Source organism: Sinocyclocheilus rhinocerous, unplaced genomic scaffold, assembly GCF_001515625.1.
Source record: "Sinocyclocheilus rhinocerous isolate Xijiao unplaced genomic scaffold, SAMN03320098_v1.1 scaffold509, whole genome shotgun sequence".
Lineage (NCBI taxonomy): Eukaryota > Metazoa > Chordata > Actinopteri > Cypriniformes > Cyprinidae > Sinocyclocheilus > Sinocyclocheilus rhinocerous.
In genome coordinates this window covers 850,505-871,530 of record NW_015652428.1, presented here as the reverse complement: position 1 = coordinate 871,530, position 21,026 = coordinate 850,505, and the positions used below count along the sequence as shown (strand labels likewise).

The 21,026-nt window shown below is 35.6% G+C and overlaps 2 protein-coding genes across 6 annotated transcripts in view; one reads left to right on the top strand and one right to left on the bottom strand.

Annotated features, from left to right (window-relative positions):
- The first annotated feature begins 2,571 nt into the window (after positions 1-2,571).
- LOC107715099 (zinc transporter 7-like) lies at positions 2,572-16,579 on the top strand. Its single transcript, XM_016521157.1, has 9 exons — positions 2,572-2,769; positions 3,284-3,385; positions 4,975-5,088; positions 5,264-5,351; positions 5,452-5,581; positions 6,029-6,199; positions 6,376-6,426; positions 10,552-10,687; positions 16,381-16,579. Exons 1-9 carry the CDS (start codon positions 2,690-2,692, stop codon positions 16,556-16,558), a joined length of 1,050 nt encoding a protein of 349 aa, XP_016376643.1. The 5' UTR covers positions 2,572-2,689; the 3' UTR covers positions 16,559-16,579.
- A 3,071-nt stretch (positions 16,580-19,650) lies between these two features.
- The window catches only part of LOC107715097 (diphthine methyl ester synthase-like), a 10,911-nt gene continuing 9,535 nt past the window's right edge, over positions 19,651-21,026 (bottom strand). For all 5 annotated transcript variants that reach the window (XM_016521155.1, XM_016521152.1, XM_016521154.1 and 2 more), the window contains 2 exons: positions 20,191-20,294; positions 19,651-20,015 (listed from right to left, as the gene is read on the bottom strand). In XM_016521155.1, the coding sequence (XP_016376641.1) occupies positions 19,783-20,015; positions 20,191-20,294 (337 nt within the window). In that variant the 3' untranslated portion in view covers positions 19,651-19,782. The remainder of the gene's footprint in view (positions 20,016-20,190; positions 20,295-21,026) is intronic.

The following is a 21,026-nucleotide window of genomic DNA, read 5'->3' as shown; positions in this document are numbered from 1 at the left end:
ATACGCATTTTCAAAATTATATAATAAATGATCCGTGGAGTATTTTGAACTGAAACTTCACAGACACCTTCTGGGGACACCAGAGACTTATATTACATATTGTAAAAAGGGGCATAATATGTCACCTTTAAGTTCTTGGTGTGAACGGGCCTTAACTGTGAGAAGACATCCAATATAATTGAAGGGTTTTGTATCCTTTTTTGTATTTTGTATCCCACATACACATTTTCTTGGGAAGAACAACTTGCTGAAACCAGAAAACGCCCACCATGTCTCGCAGTTTTAGTTGTTTTTAAACACCGATGTCCATTTTAGGAGATATTGCACAAGTATTCCTGGCATTAACCATTGGTTAAACTGTGGCGTTCTGCAGCGCATCTAAGAGGTTATTATTAGAAAGAGCCTCAAGTTGCTGATATTTCTGGACTAACAAAAGCAAGCCATCGGTCTTCTCATGCATATTAATGAGATTAATGAATGAGATGTGGGATGTCTTTGAGAATACAATTTTACTTTGAAGCCTCTACCATGCCCTTTAAGATGCTCATGCGTGTCAAGCTGCGATTCAACATAAGGATCCGATTGTTCGAATCAATTTTAATATGCATCAGTTCAAAATGTTGATCAAAACGGCTTCGGAGAGCTTGCATTTCAGCTGCACTTGAATCAGTGGATCCTCGTGGAATTATTGAGCAGCAAGAAACCAGCGTTTTTCAGATGATCAGCGTTATATAATAGAAGTGTCATTTCACATTTCTGTATATCAGGGAAAGCATATTGTGAGCGTCTGGCGATCGTGTTACACAGGCTGTGCTCGAGTTCCCATTCCTGTCTGCTGAAGCAGTTACCATGGGAACTCCTAGTATTGGGGGAGCATTGAAGTGTTGTTTTGAAGTATTTGAAATGCAGGTCTTGCACAGTTTAGCATTTAGTTCCTGTTAATCTTTGGGCGTTAAAACTTGTGTTTTACAAGCTATTTATTGCATTCAATCCTTTATTCTGCTTGAATACTTTATAATTGAATAGCCTACTTGTTTTATTTTTTTATTAACTCATTCATTTAATTTGTTAGTTATATGTAGCCTATAATTTATTTAGATTTATAGATTTATTTCTTTATTATTTAGTTTAAAGTTGAGAGGCCATCAATAAGGCTGTTTTAACTTGATGATGAGATTATACATCACGTTTTTACAGTAATGTATATCATGTTTTATTTGTGTTTCCTGTAACAACAGTCATAGATCTTTACTTCTCTTTATTAATATTCATTTTAAATTGTAAACTTTTTAAAGGAATTTATTTAGGCTTATATGTTATAATGACCTAGAGTCTAGATCAAACATTTGATATAAATTCAGTTTGAGAGAACAAATCTTTCTACAAAGTTTCCTCAAATCTGTGCGTAACTGTAATGGACCTACCTGAGAAAAGAGTGACATCTGGTGGAATTGTGCCGTTAAAAAAAACTCCAGCTGACTATTTAACATATTTAAGAAATTGTCAGCTGACTTTTAGAATATATTATATCAGATCAATAAATTCACACAAAACAGCATTAGCTGAAAAATATTTTATATTTATAAAAACATAGAGAACTTGTGCCTTTTGTGTTGACAAAATATATTTCACAGTATTAAAACATTTAACATTAACAATTAACATACACCTGTGGAACCTTAGCCTATATAACAATTCTTAAAATATTAAAATGTTAATTTATTTAATCTATTCATGACATTGATGCAAAAATACACAGGAAATTATTAATGGGTATTTCTGAAATTGTTAAAAATAAATGGATATTTTTAAAAGGTTATTCAAATAAATAAATAAATAACAATATTACATTACATTACAACTGTGCATCTATATGCAATGAAAAATGATACTGTTAAAAGGATATTTTTAATAATCATAACTAAAAAAAGTTTTTTTTTAGAAATACTCAGACTTAACGACTAATAAAATAATAGTTTATAAATTCAGTAATTATATAATTACTCTTTTATAAAAAATATTGCTAACATTTATAAATAAAAAGATTTTTCTAAAAAAAAAAATCAGCTTTACTTATTTAGAAAAAAAAAAAATTCATAAATGTCTACAGCCATATAATTATTCTTATAAAATATGAAATTTTTTTATTTATTTTATTTTCTATTTTAAATTATTATAATTAATTTATATATGACATTAATACAAAAATACAACAATATAATATAATATTATGACTAATAATAATAATAATAATAATATTTTTTCCTGAAATGGTTAACATTTTTGGATAGATTTACATTTATTCAAACAAACAAATGAAGACATTAAATAAATTAATTTGCAAGTGTGTGTGAAAATGCCATGAAGGAATAATTAATTATATTATTAGACTATAAGAAAGATATTTCGGTCATAAATTTAACCTTGCACGAATGAACGAAAAACAAATGAATGAATGAATGGATGAATGAGTGCATGAATTAATGATTCACTTCTAAATAAAATAAAATGTATGAATAATTCTACCACGGATGAAAGAATGAGGTTTCTGTTGGTTTTGTTTAATCCTACACTGGGTCAGTGACACGACGCACGCGACGTAAGGACTCTTCGCTGTCTCGCGTCCAGACGCTCGTGAAGCCGCAGTGCCGCTCAACGGCTAACGTTACCGGAGACGCTTGGCGGAAAAATGCTCCCGCTATCCATCAAAGATGATGAGTACAAACCTGCCAAATTCAACCTGTTCGTCAAGATATCGGGCTGGTTCAGGTAAAGACAGCAAAATGCTAAATATTTCATTGAGTTTCACTCACAGCTGTCGGCTGTGTGGCCAAGGCAGTTAGCATGCTAGTTAGCTCGCGAGACTTTATTAGAAATTAAAACGGCGTCTTTTAAATATCATTTGAACTTTTCTTTTTTTTTTAACGCAACTATTGTATGCTAAAAAATTAATTTAACAGTTACAACAAAGAAGCAGACCGCTTCAGCTAATTTTTCAGCCGGACAGATGTTAGCAGGACGAAGTAAACGTTTGACACAACCTATATTATCTTTCATTTTACTTCATAAAATGTGTTAAAACATATTCCGCAACAAAATGCTGCTATCAAGAGATTATTTGGTCCACATGTCATTTTTTCTAAACCATTTTATTTCAATAAACTACAGTAGTGTATTTGCTTAGCTGTGGGTTCCTAGTACAGCCAGTCTGTCTGGTCAGGCCACTTTATAAATGAATCGGTCTGAAACCACTTAATTCTTTTGTCTTTGTGTCCTTCCCCAGATCAATTCTTGCTGATAAAACCTCTCGCAATCTGTTTTTCTTCCTGTGTTTGAACCTGTCCTTCGCGTTCGTGGAGCTGCTGTATGGCATATGGAGTAACAGGTAACAGTAGGGGGCCAAACACAAGAATATGCCACGTAGGTCTAAATGTGGGATGAGCTAGTGTGCTTTTGTTTTGGGGCCCCAGCTTCTGTTTGCAATGTTTTGATTGGGGTTTCTCCCATGAGCTGTTATCATAGTCGTCCTTGAAATGAGATTGACGGCTGATCAAAGTTCAGCAAATACAGGAGGATGTGTCTCGAAACCTATTGAGGTGCCTATCTATTCTAGACTATATGTTTCAGGTGTGTTTGAACGTTCAAATACACATCTGATGCCTGAAAATGCATTTTAGATAGCAGATCTTGCTTGGTTTTTAGAAACAGCTGGAATATTTTATATATAACTCTTGTGGGGAAAATCCCGTGGATAAAAGGAAGTGACGTTAACCATTTGTATGCCATTGTATATTAACAACTATATGTCTTTCCATTCGTACATCGTGCATACACTTTAACTGAGAGTGTAACATTGTTGGTTTAGGCTTAATAAAAAGATTTATATCTGTATATCTGATTTTTTGTTATCAGGTCGCACACACTTACAGTAGTTTGCAGTGACAGAGTGACCAGAAGTTATGTATTTTTAGTTGATGTGATTTTAGGTGACATTGTAGTTAGAGGTACAACCGAATTGAGCATTTCAACATTATGCAAATGACACAATCCCACAATTTTCTTTTGTTGTTGTTTATTATAATAATTTATTTAATGTGCTATCTTTCATTTGATAATATTATGCTAAAAATTGACACAATCTCATGAATTGGAGTGCAGTCAGTGAAGGTTTTATTATTATCATTATTATTATTATTATTATTATTAAAAATCAATAATAATACCAGTAGTAATGATATAGTGGTAATATATAATAGTATACATTTTCATTTTTATTTATTTATTTTTGTTGGTGTCGGTGTTTATAATACTTTATTTAAAACAATGATAATGTTATGCAGTTGATAATACTATGCAAATTGCACAATCCCTCAATTTTTTGGTATTGTTGTTATTGTTTATTATAATAATTATTTTTATTATTATTATAATCAATAATAGTATCAGTAATATAAGTGTACATTTTTATTTATTTATTACATTTGTTGTTGTGTATAATACATTATTTAAACAATGGTAATATTATGCAGTTGATTATTAATTGAATATTATGCTAATTGTACAATCCAACAATGATGATTATTTTTATTAATAATTTACTTTACTAATTATAATAATTATTAATTAAATTAAAATGCTTTATGTACAACTTATCTGTTTAAATCACTATTAAATATAAATGTATTAGTAAGAGTGTAATTGAGTTATTACATGCTTGTTTTTTATTTATTATTAAATGTTTAAAATGTATTTATTTATATATTCATTTATTTATTCGAAACTAACTTGACAACCAAATCTCTGTCAGCATGAATGAACCTTTTGGACTGTTTTATTTTTGTCTCTAAGTGAAAAAGTGAATGTCTAACAAAAGACACTACACAATGTGACTCTGACCTCAATATGGGGGAGGATGTGTTTCTCAGGTTTCGTGATAATTCAACACTTCCCTTTTTGTGTTGGTTTGATTCTCAGTTTAGGGTTGATATCCGATTCCTTTCACATGTTCTTTGACTGCACCGCTCTCCTGGCAGGCCTTGCAGCATCGGTCATTTCGCGGTGGAGGTCCAATGACTCCTTCTCATACGGGTGAGAGAACATTTCAGTCGAACTTATTTTAAAAAGAGCTTTTGTGGGTAGAGTACCAATGACACAAGTTTCCTAAAAATGATGCATTCACTTCTGCCTGAGTAGTGTTGACAGGAAACTGCGTCTTTGCTTTCATCACTGGGTTGTTATGCAAGTCCATTTGATTATTTTGTAGGTATGTCAGAGCAGAAGTGCTCGCAGGATTCGTGAATGGCCTTTTCCTCATCTTTACCGCCTTCTTTATCTTCTCAGAAGGAGTAGAGGTGTGTACTAGAAGAAGATTACAGTTGATTTACTTGCCAAATGACATACTAATGCACTAATATGTTTTTGTTGAATGATGGCATCTCGTCTTGTCACCAGAGGGCGCTGGAACCCCCTGATGTGCACCATGAGCGTTTGCTCCCGGTGTCTATAGCAGGGCTGCTGGTGAATCTTGTAGGAATATTCATTTTTCAACACGGAGGACATGGACATTCACATGGTGGTGAAGGTAATTATCTCACATAGAATAAGCATTCCATCACGTTTTTAATTAAAAACATTCCCCCTCAAGTTTCAATAATATTCTGGTTTATGGGATTTTTTAATGCTGTTTTCATACCCAGCAGGTAAAAAATCTCCCCCCAAAAAAACCTTTTAACTATCATAAAAATTACAGTGTATATATGTGTATTTTTAATGTTTCTCAAAGAAGTCTTCAATGTTTCAGAAATATTACAAAATCCTAGTTATTTTGAACTTTTGATCAGTAGTGTATATATAATGAAGATAAATAGAAATATAGATAGATACTTTAAAAAAAAAAAACTTCAATGTAAAGATATATAAACCTAAAAATATAAATTATATTTAAAAAAAAGTGTATTTATATATAAATGTCTTTTTAATATAAAAAACATGCATAGTTTCTTTATAGATATGTCCTCTTATTTTTAAGGTCATGGCCACAGTCATTCTCTATTTAATGGCAGTGTGGGACATGGACACAGTCATGGAGGCCACAGTCACGAGTCCAAACACGGACACGACGATCACGGGCATTTACACGGAGGACACGGACATTCACATGGAGGACACGGGCATTCACATGATGATCCTCACTGCCATGGTAAAACCTCAAGCTACCTTATTGTTTTGAGTGTAGTTTCTGTTATGACTCCGTACCATTATAATGCATCAGATGTGTTATTTGGTCCTCATGATGTGTGAAAATTGCAGAAGCTTTTTTGATCGTAATGGTGTCTGGTATAGCGTGATTCATTTCTAATCTGTCCGTGTCCTCAGATGACCATTCGCACACACCGGGAAAAGGCTCCAGCAAGCAGATATTACAAGGTATGTCTGTTTTCTATGTTTGTTCTCCTCCAGATGGCGCTAGAAGTCTCTTTGTCGCAATATTTGCCTTGCTTTTGAACAGGCACCAGATATGAAAATATTTACAATAACATCTATCAGGTCTAGACAGGTTTTTCCTCTTTTGTAGGTGGACAATATTATGAATTCTTAATAGATGAGGTCCTATAATCATAACTCCTAAAATAATATCAGAAGTATTTTCTTCGTTAACCACTTGAAATGAATGATCGGACATGACTGGATGATGGACTTTTATGTGCAACCAAGTGGCACCTCTGACCATCCCAACCTCTAACCTTTGACTGGGGGGGGTAACACTGACACTGGAGCAAACGTGGTACACTGTCGCTTTAAATCCCTTTGTCCGAGCTTGTGTGGGAAAGAGCAGAGCAGAGAAAGTAGTTTGTCCCCTTCACCCTGGCACACACAGAGAGAGAATGGATCCTTTGGGAGGCCTGCTCAAGGGAGAAAGAATGGGGCACTGAGGGAGGAGCATGTAGAGAGGGGGAGGAGAGGAGAGGAGAGGAGGTGACAGTGCAAAAGGTTACGCTGCCTCCCCAGCCGAGGGACCTCTTCTGCACTCCCCGTGGTGAATTGCAAGTGGATTTTACCAGCCTCCTGTCTATTTTGGCTATGTTTATTAAGCTTACTTTTTACAAAGAATACTTGGTAGATGTACTCTGTTTGACAAAACGGCACTATGCAATATAATGCACTGCACAGACTGCTGTATTCCAGAATGCAATGCACTTGACTTTCCTTTTGCGGTGTGATAAATTATCCATAATTTGTCTAAAAATGTGTTTATATACCAATGGTTAAGACATTAAAAACATTTTTATTGCCATTTATTAAAATAGTGATAATTTATTATAATTTTACAAAAAAAATATACTGGAATATTATTATAATAAGACAACATTTTATTTATTGATGTTATTTTTGCTCATTATTATTATTATTATTATTATTTTTTTAATTATTATTTTGATAATATTTTGTATTATCCCCGTGGTGAATTGCAAGTGGATTTTACCAGCCTCCTGTCTATTTTGGCTATGTTTATTAAGCTTACTTTTTACAAAGAATACTTGGTAGATGTACTCTGTTTGACAAAACGGCACTATGCAATATAATGCACTGCACAGACTGCTGTATTCCAGAATGCAATGCACTTGACTTTCCTTTTGCGGTGTGATAAATTATCCATAATTTGTCTAAAAATGTGTTTATATACCAATGGTTAAGACATTAAAAACATTTTTATTGCCATTTATTAAAATAGTGATAATTTATTATAATTTTACAAAAAAAATATACTGGAATATTATTATAATAAGACAACATTTTATTTATTGATGTTATTTTTGCTCATTATTATTATTATTTATTTATTTTTTTTAATTATTATTTTGATAATATTTTGTATTATTAATAGTAATATTTTGGAAAAAAGCTATTATCATAGCTATTATTTAATTACTATTATTGGAATACTAATAAAATTAGTGATTAATATTATTTTATAAAACAAATTTTACTTTTACAAACAATATAATGGGATATTTTATTATTGTTATTATTAGTGCTGTCAAATGATTAATCGCATCCTAAATAAAAGTTTTTGTTTACATAATATATGTATGTGTACTGTGTATATTTATTATGTATATATAAATACACACATACAGTATATATTTTGAAAATATTTACATGTATTTACATTTATATATTTATATTATATTTTATATTATATATAAATATATTTAATATATAAACATAACATATTTTTCTTAAATGTGTACATGCATGTGTTTGTATTTGTATATACATAATATATGTGTGTGTGCTGTGTATATTTATTATGTAAACAAAAACTTTTATTTTGGATGTGATTAATCGTGATTAATCGCTTGACAGCACTAGTTATTATTAAATGAGAATAATAATATTATTCATATATTGCTATTTTGCAAACGATAAATATTTTCATTAATCATAATCATTGTTATTATTATTATTTATTACTATTTTATAAAAACAGATTATTAGATTATTTGTGGAAAAGTGATACAAAAATAGATTAATTAATTATTATTAGTAGTAATATTAATGAAAGGCAGATATTTTTAATAAAACATTTTCATATTTATCATTTTAATATTTTCTAATCATTATTATTTTACAAAAACAGATGAATAGTATAATTATTAGTAGTAATGAAAGGAATGAATTTTATGAATTTTTATATCTATAATTTTAATCATTTAGAATCATTTAGAATCATTATTATTAATATTGTTGTTTTACAAAAACAGATTATTAGTAGATTCTTTGTGGAAAATGATACAAAAATAGATTAATAATAGATTTATTGGTAGTAGTATTAATGAAAGGAAGATATTTTTTTATAAAATATAAATATTTTCATAGTTATCATTTTAATATTTTATATTGTAATTTATTATTATTAGAATTATTATTATGCAAAAATATATATTTTAGTTTAATTCTTTTGCTGATACACTTTACATTGTTGTTTTGTCTTGATTGTAGGCAGTTTGTACAGCATAGTAAGCTATCAGTACTCTTAGTAGTAAGCTAGTGTCACTATTAGAATTTTATTCTAAACACAGCCACTGTTTCTAAGGACACAAAGAGCTCCAGCATTCTTGTTATTTTTCTAGTATTTGTTTTGACCACATTTGGACTGGGTCTTCACTTATTAGGGAGTTTGCTCTGTTACTGCGGTCATGCTTTCTGTAAAACTGAAAGTAACCGCAAGTATGTCATCTCATTCTGAGGGAAGGAAAGGACTTAGTGGACCGGCTCATAGCGCAGTCCACAGCTATTCTCCAGTACAGATTTCTGAGTTCAGGAAATGTTGACCGACTCACTCATGTTGGTTTTAACATAGTAGCGTATGATATATTCTGGACATTCAGTCCGACAGGACAGTCATGCAGGTTGACCATTCATTCGAGGATGCACTCGTATGACCTGTTTGTGGAATGACCTCATCAGTTTGAGGGTTACCGCTAGAGACGGTATCCAAGACAGCGGGTTCGTTCCGTCCGCAGTAGTCGTGTTTAAACATGAGTGCTAGCAAATGTTGTATCCTCATCCCAGACACAATATTAACTCAATCTTAGAGGTTTTTATGTGAAACCAGGACCTTTAAGCCTTAGTGCCTAATTTGCTGTAAACTACCTACAGAAACTGTTGAAAAACTGTACTTCACAAGTGACCAATTTGGAAAAACTCTAGTCATTAACTTATGCAAATGGTTTTTAAAAATTTTTTTTACACAAATGATTCTAGTAGATTCGAGTTGAGATTAAGTTGCTAAGCTAAAAGCCCACACAAATATTTGGTAAAATTAAATTGAAATATAAAAAATAAATAATATAACATTCTATAAATATGAATGTTTTTGTGTATATTAATATTGAGATATATATGCTCAATATAGATATACATAAAATTAACATTAAAACAAACCTAAATATTTATAAAAATGTATAGTTATTTTAAAGTTCATAAATAATGTATTAGTTTTAATATTACGTATATAAATATTGAGATATAGTAAAAATTTTTTTTAAATATTATTGAATATATTTTTATATTTATATGCACTACTGCTCAAAAATTTCATGTCAGTAGATTTGTTTTTAAAAATAAATTAATATTTTTATTTAGCAACGATGCATTAAATTGATCAGAAGTGACAAATGTTTTGTAACATTATAAAAGATATAACAATATACATAAATTGAAAGAAATGCTGTTGTGAAATGAGTTTTCACAAAAAAAATATTTATTAATATTAATAAGAACTTTTTCTTGAGGACCAAATCAGTATATTAAAATGGATTATGTGACACTGACGACTGGAGTAATGATGCTGAAAATTCCGCTTTGCATCACAGGAATAAATTACAGTTTAAAATATATTCAAATAGAAATATATTACTGTATTTTATACGTACTTGAAAAAAACTTAAAAATCCAACCCCAAACATTTTTGAACAGTAGTGTGTATTTTTATTTTTAGATTTGTTTTAGAACAATAAATCTAAACCCTCATTTTCTTCATTTCAGGAGTTTTTCTCCACATTGTTGCGGACACGTTGGGCAGTGTCGGTGTCATTATATCAGCCATCATAATGCAAAAATACGACCTGATGATCGCCGACCCCATCTGCTCCATGCTCATCGCGCTTCTCATAGGAGTGAGGTGAGTACGCTATTATAAGCCCTGACCTCTCTCGACTCGACTCAAGACAATCCTCCACCCTCAAACCCCACCCAGAAACCCTCAACAGCACCTGACACAGATCATACAAAAGCCACTTCACAGTGCCCTTCACCAAGAGCCATGTGAAACCGTTGGCGCTCCAGCCGGGTGAATTACAGGATACACGCTCCGAGGGTGGAGGCCAGAGCACTTTCTCAACATGTGGCGAAGCCAGAAAACCCAGGATTTGACTCTCTCATGTGGCATTTTTCAAACAACTTCAGTCAAGAAGGAAAAATGCATAGTATTTAATCACTTTTTAAACCTACCAAACCTATCCATAGTCTTGAAAATGCCATCAGATGCTTTTATGGTGATGAATATGCTTTGTTTTGTGTGTGATGTTGGTAAATGTATGTAAAGGCTGTGTAAATTTGAAGAGGACTGCACCATGTTTAAATTGCAGATGGCTTGTGGTTACTGTGCTCCAGTGAAGAGGCACCGTTCCGTGGCCCCTTTTTGCAAAATGCACGAGTTTGAGCAAAGCCTTTCTCGCATATTCATCTCGTCCCTTCAGCCCCCCCTCCCCCCTCCCTCTTGTCCGTGTTTGAGGCTTTTCTTCTCCCTCTCTGGAATGTGGTGGCGATCTGTGAATGTTACTTCAACAAAGGCATCTTTTAAGATGGATTTTTCCCTTCTCTTTGTTTCTCAAAAAGGGGGGGGTTTATGTCATCGAGACCCCGTTTTGGACATTTTTTCCCCTCTTCTTCAGTTTTCCATGCAGTGGCCGAATGGTAAATCCTGAGAATCGAGAGTAGGGCTAAGATTGTGGACGTTTTCCCACATTGCACCTGCATGACAGCGTCTCGGTCTCATTCAAGTGCAGTCTGGAGGCAGATCTTTTATGGCGCATGTACAAAGGTATCACACTAGTATGGAAAGCCATTAAATTCCAAAGCAGATAATTAAAAACAGTTGCAAACCAGAAATGAGCTTGTTAAAGATCTCGTGAAGCTTAAGACTTCTCGTTCCTGTGGTCCATCTGTAGATGTTTTGTCTTTTGACATTGAGTGTCCTCCTTTGTCCTCGAGTCAGGATTCGAACTCGGGATGCTCGTAGCACAATGGTGCTATATGTTGGCGCGCTGCCCACAAGGCTGTTGGTCCTGTCATTTTTTTTATAGGAATTTTTAACATATTCAAATCTAAAATCAGCAAGCTTTTATTTTGAAAGTAAGTATATGCACTGCCGGTTTTAGCACTGCCGAGTGAAGCGCGTCAATATATGAAATGTCACCGTTTTGCTCTGAAACCAGCAGTGCATGGCCTAGAAATGTGTTCAGTTTAAATGGAAATCTTATACAGTATTACAGTTAGTCGTCTAAAACGGTGATTGAGCATTAACAGCGGTCAACCATGTTGGTGCGCAAACTTATTTACCCAGTAAATTTTTTTTTCTCCCGCATGCGCACCTGCACACCACTTTTGTAATATAAACTTTTGTAACATTATAAATGTCTTAAAATAGTATGATTTTTTACATTTTATTTTGTGTTCCACTCAGTACCATGCAGTACATTGTGGGATTTTGCCAAATGTACTATGTCAAGGGTACTTGAAGGGTTCAAAATTTGCATAGTAAGTACAGCATATCTACTATATACTGCATAAATAGTAGTATGCTAGTATGCTATTCCAAACATCGCCCAAGAAAAGTGATGTGTTCTCAAGAACTAGGCTTAATGTGTTTGGGGAAACACGGCTGTTATGGATATAGATTTATTAAACGCATGATATGCTAGTGTGAAAGATGGTACTGTGGACCAAAGCATGAGTTCATCTGCAACTCTAGACTCTCTTACGCATTTGGGCTTCATGCCTGTGTACGTCTGGCGCAGCAGAATCATTTATCGTTCAAGTCTTGAGAGAGATAGACCATAATTAGCCGCGTGGAATGTCTGTGGTTCTTCGTTTGATCGTTAAGATGGACTCTGCTTTGTTTGGACAGCATTTTTCCCATGTACCCCTCATTGTGAGATTGATATTCTCAGGAGAGCGCCTTGTTTTGATCCAGCCATCTTGCTCACATTTGGATGTTTGACCTTTCGCAAGGATGATGGACTTATCCTTCATCAGCCGCACCTGAGGCGTGACACATTTGCACGGGACTCTCGGCAAAAGACCCCCCGTTGCACGCCAACCGTTTAGCTAAGGCCGCTCTGGGTGTGGTAGGCTTGCTTCAGGGGGGATATCTGGGTACGGCTGCAGCGGCTAGATCTCTCCCGGTACCCTGTGATTAGTTGGAGGGAGTGGAGGAGTCCTGCTGCTGTGACCTACAGCAGTCCCCCACCACCAAAGTCTTCCTAAGACTGCTAATCGCTTTGGGTCCCAGCCTAAAGCCCAAGGAATGGGTGCATAAAGAACGTTAACAGTAATTAGCATTTGTTCTGGCCGTACTAAGCTGGGCCTTTGTGGATGGATTCATTTGTCAGGCCTCAGTGCAAATGTTTAAATGGCTCTCCAAAGCTGCATTTGTCGCATGTTATTGTGTTATTCTTTGATCTACTGTATTTTTTGCACATAATGCGCTTTAGCACTGTGCCGGCTGCTAGCTGCTTAACAATGTATGTTTTTTTTAGAATGCTAATTTACGACTTATTGGTGCAGGTGGGGAATGAGCCACATATAACATGCAACATATAACAACATGCAATTTATTTAACGCTCAGCTCTGTGTATATATAAGTAATCGATGTTAACTGAGGGCTGTATCATTCAGTCTGGAGAGTTTCCGATTTCCATCGGGTTTCACTCCATTTTCACTAATTGCAGGTTATTGTTTGAGCTACTTGAATTGATTTCATTTTAATTTCATATTAACTGGGTTTGGAAATGTAGTTTTCAAGGTTCTAGCTCATTTATGTCCAAGCCTTTTCAATTTTTAAGCTTGTCTCCTTTTTAAGTCTATATGCCGAATCTCTCAAAAGTGATTTCACCCTAAAATCAGAAGAGGGGAAAAAAATAAAATAAATAAATATATATAATTTTTTAAATAATTAATATCTTATTTTTATTTATGTTAAAAGTTTTATTTATTTTAAGTTATGTTGAAAAATTAGCTTAATATTTTATAAAAATAATGTAACTTCATTTTTATTTTATTTTTTTATATTCTTTTGATTTTTGAGGTGAAATGTGACCCAGACATGTCTCATGAGATTTCAGTTTTACACAAATGGTCTTCTACATTCAGACTGGACCTTTTGTGACCAACAGCTATGTGGGAAGAAAGTTTTAGTATTAGTGATTGTTTGTAGAGCTGTTCAGAAGATGTTTGAACGTTTGCAGACTCTCAAACTATAAAAATGAGCTTTTGAATCCAAGCAAAAGTTTTACGGACAAGGCCTAATAGCTATACAATCCTGTGGTTATGGCCATAGCTTGAGTGCAGTTGGTTCCTAGCAGGAAAGCATCGAAAGTTTTTTTTTGTGGTGGAATCCCAGTAACTGCTTGCCCTAGAAATGGAAAAGTTTGTTAGGTCCTATTGCATATAAATCTCAAGTTAAATGTACCTGTTCTAATTCCCACTGCTGTTCAGATGCAGACCTCACTACAGTCACCTCATTCTTGTGGTGGTTCTGGTGTCATAAATATTTCTGTGCTCCAGTTAGGTACTCAGGTTGTCTGGGCGTGATAACTAATCATTTCCATGTGGTTTAGAAGTGTGCTTTTACGAGTGACTGCTTTATGCCGCGTGACTCCAAGATGTTTTCCTGGTTTCCAAAAGAGTCCATAGGTGATTACTAGCGTCCTTGCAGAAATATTTTATCCTGATTGTCACCCTGACCTGGGTGGTGACATTTCGTCTATGTCACTGGCCAGCCTAACCTTGATGCTCGCGCGTAATTGTATTTCAGCCAGCTGAGTCACTCATGTAACTGCATTACAGATTTTTCAGGGCAGGTTAGCCATCAAGCGCCAGCGAACGGTGAGTAAGAGTGCCTCTGTTTCACTGAACAGGAAGGTGTGCAACAATAGTATGATGTCAGAGGTCTGAGGTACCCTCATCCAGTACTTTCCTGTTTTCATTTTATTGTCCAAAAGAGGGACAAACACACTGGTTACTGAGAGGAATGCACAGTGGCCAGTTTTATGATGCCCTGTCACAGTATATGTTGAAGGAAACATATGGTAATTATAGAAAAACCTTCAGAAAATTGACAAGTTCTGTGGTGTGACATGCTACACTTAAAATAGTGTTAAATTAAGTGTAGCATGTCACACAACAGAATTGTGCAAAAAGGTTAAAAATATTGACCAGCCCAAATTTCAGACATCCAATTGCATTCAGACAATAACTTTGCAGAATTACCACTTGCTTTTTAAACTTACCTGGCTTTTTCTGCACTTTCAGAATGGATCTGTTTTGTCAGTCTGCCAGTAGACTTGATACATTTCACTTTCCAGGTGTACTAAAGCTAATAGATCCAAAAAGGGATGAGACCGACCAATCAGGCTCCAGTTTCATGTTCCTATATGGCTTTAGTATAGCTTACAAGCTTGTTCGCTTGCAAACATTGCTTGGTAAACCACAGTCATCTTGAGGGAGGTATTGAACAGAAATGCTTGCATGCGTTGCACTTTAAACACATCAACTAATGTTACTTGACCACAAAGAGGGCTGAGTAGTCAGTATCACTGTATATTGGTCTGGAGCATAGTGCTTATATTGATATTACTCGTGTATGCTCTCAATATAGGGTAGTGAAAGTCTGCAAAACCTCATGGGTCAAGACACAACTATTGTGAAATCGAAGCCTTGTGAGTAACATGATTGCAGTTTTTTACATTTTATCAAAACAAAGTTGGGGCAAAATATTTTGAAGGCACGTTGCAGTTTTTCAACAATGTGTGCCAAGGAGTGTTTAGCAAGGTCAAATGTTGTGAAATGTGGCTTTTATGCCACAGTTTCATGAACGTCCAAATGAGACAACGATCAGCTTCTCCACTTTGGCGTGTCCCAAACTGAGGCTGGGGTTTCAGGGAGGAGTTCAGGAGAACATGGGGGTGATAGAGTAGATTAGGGACCGGGAAAAAAAGTCCAAACCAAGGAACCCTCTAATGGTTCCCAGATGGAGCAGTGGTCAGGCCTTGAATGTTTCAAGGAGGACTGATGACTTTGTAAGATGCTGGCCTAGCCAAGACCTAGCTTTGATGGGGCAGAAACGGCTGACTGGTTAGGAGAGAAATAGTCCTAGTCCTTTCTTAACCGGTCAACCGTTTCTGCCAAGTGATTCTTCAGTAGAATGAATGGGTAACTTTGGATGCCTATCCTGGTGTGCTCAGGGTTGCTTGCCGGCTCACACGCACTACAGCTGTTGGAATGATATCAGCAAAGCTCTCTGTTACTCCACCCCAACCATAAGATGGGCAAGTTTATGTTGGACCACACTGAGCATGCCCTGAAATAATCAGAATGAAAAGAGTTCTTGTTTGTCATGATAATGACAGAATTTCCTCTCCTCAGCTTATAACACAATGTGTCAAGCTGTTAGGTCACTAACCAATTCATATCCAATGACGTCTTTATGTGTGGCGTCCCTTCCTGTTGCCAGTTTGCCTAGTACTTGGCGCTCCATTGAGCTCATGTCTCACAGAACGGCAACTTATTTCTCGCCTCCCTCTTTCCCACAGTGTGGTTCCTCTGCTCAGGGAATCCATTGGGATCTTGATGCAACGGACGCCTCCTTCTCTGGACCATACCCTTCCTGAATGCTACCAGAGGGTGAGTCATTTCCATCTTCTGGATCCTATTTATGAAAGTTGGCTACTTGGTCAGACAGAGTTAACCTTGCATATCAACTGGAATTGAAGCCAAGGCACTGTTTACACCTGGTATTAAGATGCGTTTTCATCAATCCGATCACAAGTGGGCAATGCTAAACACTAGGGATGTGCATCTCCTTAACTGAGACTGATGTGATACGCATCTCAATGCATAGCCAACGATACGATACATTATAGATACATATGAAGTAGCTACCGATGCCATGCGATACGATTCACGTCTATTACGATGCAGTGCGATCCGATTTCGATTTGATTCAACACAATACGATTCAATGCATTACGATGCAATGGAAAAAAATATGATGCTATGCAATTCAGTATGGTACAGATAGTTCGCTTTTATTTCTTTGGTTCAGACAGCCAGCCATGTTAATCTATATTCTGTGTGAGACTCAGGACATGTCTCTGTCTCCGTAGTGTTGTGATATGTCATATTCATGTAGAAGCAGTAGAAACAGTTTAGAGAGGAGAAATCAATCTACATATGAAATATTGGTCACAAATTATTGGTCACTTTCTAAATAATAAAAGTATAGCACATCTACTAATAATAATATATAAATAAATCCGTTTTTACCAATGCAAATATGTTAGAAATGATGCATCGCGATGCAAATGCCAACTTGTATCCGATGCACATTTTTTTAGCAGTAAAATGTCAGAGCATATTACGGTTTATTTCCTTTAAAGTAATAGGTGGAAACAGTTCATCAAGGCTGATCCCGTCTAGACACACAGACCTTTACCAGTTTAAAATTGATCAAGATTTCCTCCAGTGATTTTCTCAATATAAATACATCTTTTACTTTGTGTTTTCAGCTGTACTTAAACCAAATTAAAATGAAATTAATTCTGCTCTGGAATGGGTTGAAGACAGGACATTTACAAGAAAGGACATTTAGCAAAACTATGGTTAATTTGTGGTTGCCACAGTTTAACTATAGTAGCCATGGTTTTTTGGTTTTATTTGTGGTAAAACCGTGGTTAATTTTCGTAAGGGTTATTTACAGATGGGTAGGGTAAAGACACTTTTAACACTGAAATTTCACTTCTCCTTTGTAAGAATAAACCACGTTACTTTGAGAAACACACAGGATAGTCTTGAGTGTTTTATCATAGAACTAGTTTCAACCTGTTACTTAGAATAATGCTAGGTGGAAAATATAAAAGTGTTCTGCAAAAAATATGACAAAGTAGGCCCACACTTATAGCACAAGCAAACATGCAAATATCTTAAAGGGGTCATGACATTTTTTTTAAAATTATTATTTTAATATATTCCTTGAGGTTCACTTATAATGTTAACATGTACAAGTTTTTTGAACAAAAAAAAAGTAAATATGTGGAAAAAATTATTTTCAACCCTCATTCTGACCCTGTCTAAAACAACCTGTTTTTAAGGGGCGGGTCCTTTAAGGCTTGTCAGTAATTGGCCACTGTTATGATTGGCTAACGTCACTGCATAGGAAACCGTATCAACACCACCTCACTATTGCATGTGAGTGTTTTGACATCATGATCAAAAATAAAATGGTCATTTCCAGACAAAGCAATATGAAATCATTTACTTACGGTTTGTGATACAGCTGCAGTCAGATCTAGTACCGCTTCATTTTTCAACAGATGTTTCTTTGTGAACTCTCCATGACACTGTGCCTCGTTTACAAAACAAAATGGTCCGACCAATCCTCAGACACAATCTGGGATGCCATTAAAAATAAACTATCCACTTGTTCCTTACGCTGGGAACCTTCTGATATCTGTACAAAGACGTGAACGAGCTGTTTAAACCAAACGCATCAAATCGAACGTTCTTTCACTCTATTTGTTCAATTGACGACAGACTCAAGCGCATGGACTGTGTCCGAAAGCGAACGTGCATCTGTATACTGTATCCAGTGTAGACAAGATAGCGGCAGTGATTGTAATTTCTATTTGCTTTTGATGCGAAGTGATGCATTACTCGCATTCATCATAATCAAGTGTCAGCTGTTAAGCGACTGAACAACAGTGGGCTGGGCCTACTGGATGATGAGAAGAAGACTATTCGTCAATGTCTTGGAGGCAGTCTTTATGCAAACTACTGAGCCCCTGTGACATCACCTGGCACCTCGGATCCAAACGAGTCGTTTTCTGAGGGTTATTTCATAAATGCTTTTTTATTGATGATGAGGACATTTTAAGTTATGAAACTTGCAGGATGTATTAAGCATACAAAGACCTCTTCTATGTCAAAAGATCAAGGGAAATTTGGTTTCTCATGTCATGACCCCTTTAAGAATATTCGGATGTTAGAAAATGTGTAATATTATAACAAAGTCTATTACATATAAACAAGGACTTAAGTAAGTTTTTTGTCAAAGGTGTGGCAAAAGATACATATCCTTCACTTGAACCAGTAAATGCTTAATGAAAGTTGGTGAATCTTGGGCTTTGTACTTCGACGGCAGTATAAACCAGATGCAGATCTGTAAACCCAATCATCTCTAAATGCAACACGTGAACTCAAATTTGTCTTTGTATAAATAAAGCAGACAGAGGCAAACTACTTTCTGACAATAGCTTTGTTCACTTTTTATGCAATTCATGCTGACAGAAATGAAATGAGAGACTACAAACAAAACCACAGATGTAGATGAAAACAGTCAAACCACATGTAGGGCGTTGATGTGATCAGTGGCACTGAAATGAGTGTCTTTATTGTACGAAAATCAATCTTCATCCATTATGACATGCTCAAAGGAATCTCAGTATTTGCTTTTATCTTATTTACATTCTTACTGAGAAAGTTCCATTAAGAAAGGCTCTTGGTACGGAAACATTATGCCAATTTCGAAGAAAGCTCAATTTCAGAGGCACTAATGCAACCCAGATGCAGTTGGTCCACAATAACCTTTTCCATTTCCTCTATTATAATTCCATCATTTACTTTTTTGACAGCAAGAACATGACTGCCACACGTCAAAATAATCATCCCACTCCCAATCTAAATCTTGTAATGAAATGCAACCCTTGCCTGACCGGTGCTTAAAGGTTAAAGTGGTCAAATTTGATCTGGAATAACAATCATGTCATTTGTGTGCTCTCCTGACCCTCCGGCAGCTCCAGGCTCATTTGTGTGCTCTCCTGACCCTCCGGCAGCTCCAGGCTCTCATGTGGACCGGCTTGTCCGCTTTTCCTTTTAAAAAAATCCCAGGAGCACTGGAAAGGGAACTTCTTTCTTGAGGAGCACAAGCTTCTTGGATATCAAGAAGCATATGTGGAACTATCGGTCATCTTCAAGGTCTTCAATCCCTCAGGACCACTGAAGAGTTTCAACATGTCCACCTCCAGAGGGTGAAGGTGTCCGCTGATGATCATTGAGTGAAGTGGTCCTCCCAGGTCACTGGATGCCAACTCTTGCAGTGTCCCAGAACGGATGGTCTGGTCCTCGGCTCCGACCCGAGCCAGACCAACACACACTGTGTCTTCAGTCATTGCTGCATTGAAGGAAAGAACATAGGATAAACCATGAAACCAAAGCTCACAAAGCTTTCAATCAAATCTAATCCAATTTTCCATCAGTGCTTGCCAGAGTTGGCCAGACGTCAAGATGGTTTAACCACAAACTTCACAAAGGTTTTCATGCAATTTAGAAAGGTTTGCAAGAGTTACCCAGTTCCTCGCCCCGATCCCGTCGGTTCTGTAGTATCTCCAGGAGTTGCTCAGCTGCCTGAGCGACAGTCATGTACCTGGGAGGCTCGTAAATCTTTCGACCCCTAGAAAGAGAGGGGACTGGTAAACTTTAAGGTGAGCAGAAGTATCTGGTGTCTTCAAATTTGTCTGGATCCTTGACAGTGTCAAAATTAGTTAATGCACTGGTAATCTTAAAGGATTAATTCATTCCTGACAATTTCCTGATAATTTACTCACCCCAATGTCATCCAAGATGTTCTTTCTTCAGTCAAAAAGAAATTAAGGTTTTTGAGGAAAACGTTCCAGGATTTATCTTCATATATTGGACTTCAATGGGGACCAATAGGTTGAAGGTCCAAACTGCAGTTTCAATGCAACTTCAAAGGCTCTACATGATCCCAGCTGAAGATTAAGGGTCTTATCTAGTGAAACGATCAGTCATTTTCTAAAAAAATACAAATGTATGTACTTTTTAACCACAATTGCTTGTCTTGCACTAGCTCTGCAATGCATTACATAATCACGCTGGAAAGGACACGTGTGGTTAGTTTTTCGTCTTTGTACTTCGGTTGAAAAGGTTAGTGTAGGTTGAAAAACTCCATATGATTTTCTCCTCCAACTTCAAAATCATCTGACATCGATTTACCTTTTTTGTAAAGGGTGTTTGACTTTCTTTGCACGTTCGCTTTGTAAACACATGGGTCGGTACTTCAGCCTACGTCACGCGTGACCTTTCCAGCGTGACTACGTAATGCATGAAGTCGTGGACGCAGAGCTAGTGCAAGACGAGCATTTGTGGTTAAAATGTATACAAA

Excerpts from the sequence above, each read along its gene's own strand:
- LOC107715099 (XM_016521157.1), top strand. The coding sequence starts at position 2,690 with ATGCTCCCGCTATCCATCAAAGATGATGAGTACAAACCTGCCAAATTC. Across the intron at positions 5,352-5,451 it reads TCTTCTCAGAAGGAGTAGAG|AGGGCGCTGGAACCCCCTGA; the intron begins GTGTGTACTAGA and ends TCTTGTCACCAG. Across the intron at positions 6,200-6,375 it reads TGATGATCCTCACTGCCATG|ATGACCATTCGCACACACCG; the intron begins GTAAAACCTCAA and ends CCGTGTCCTCAG.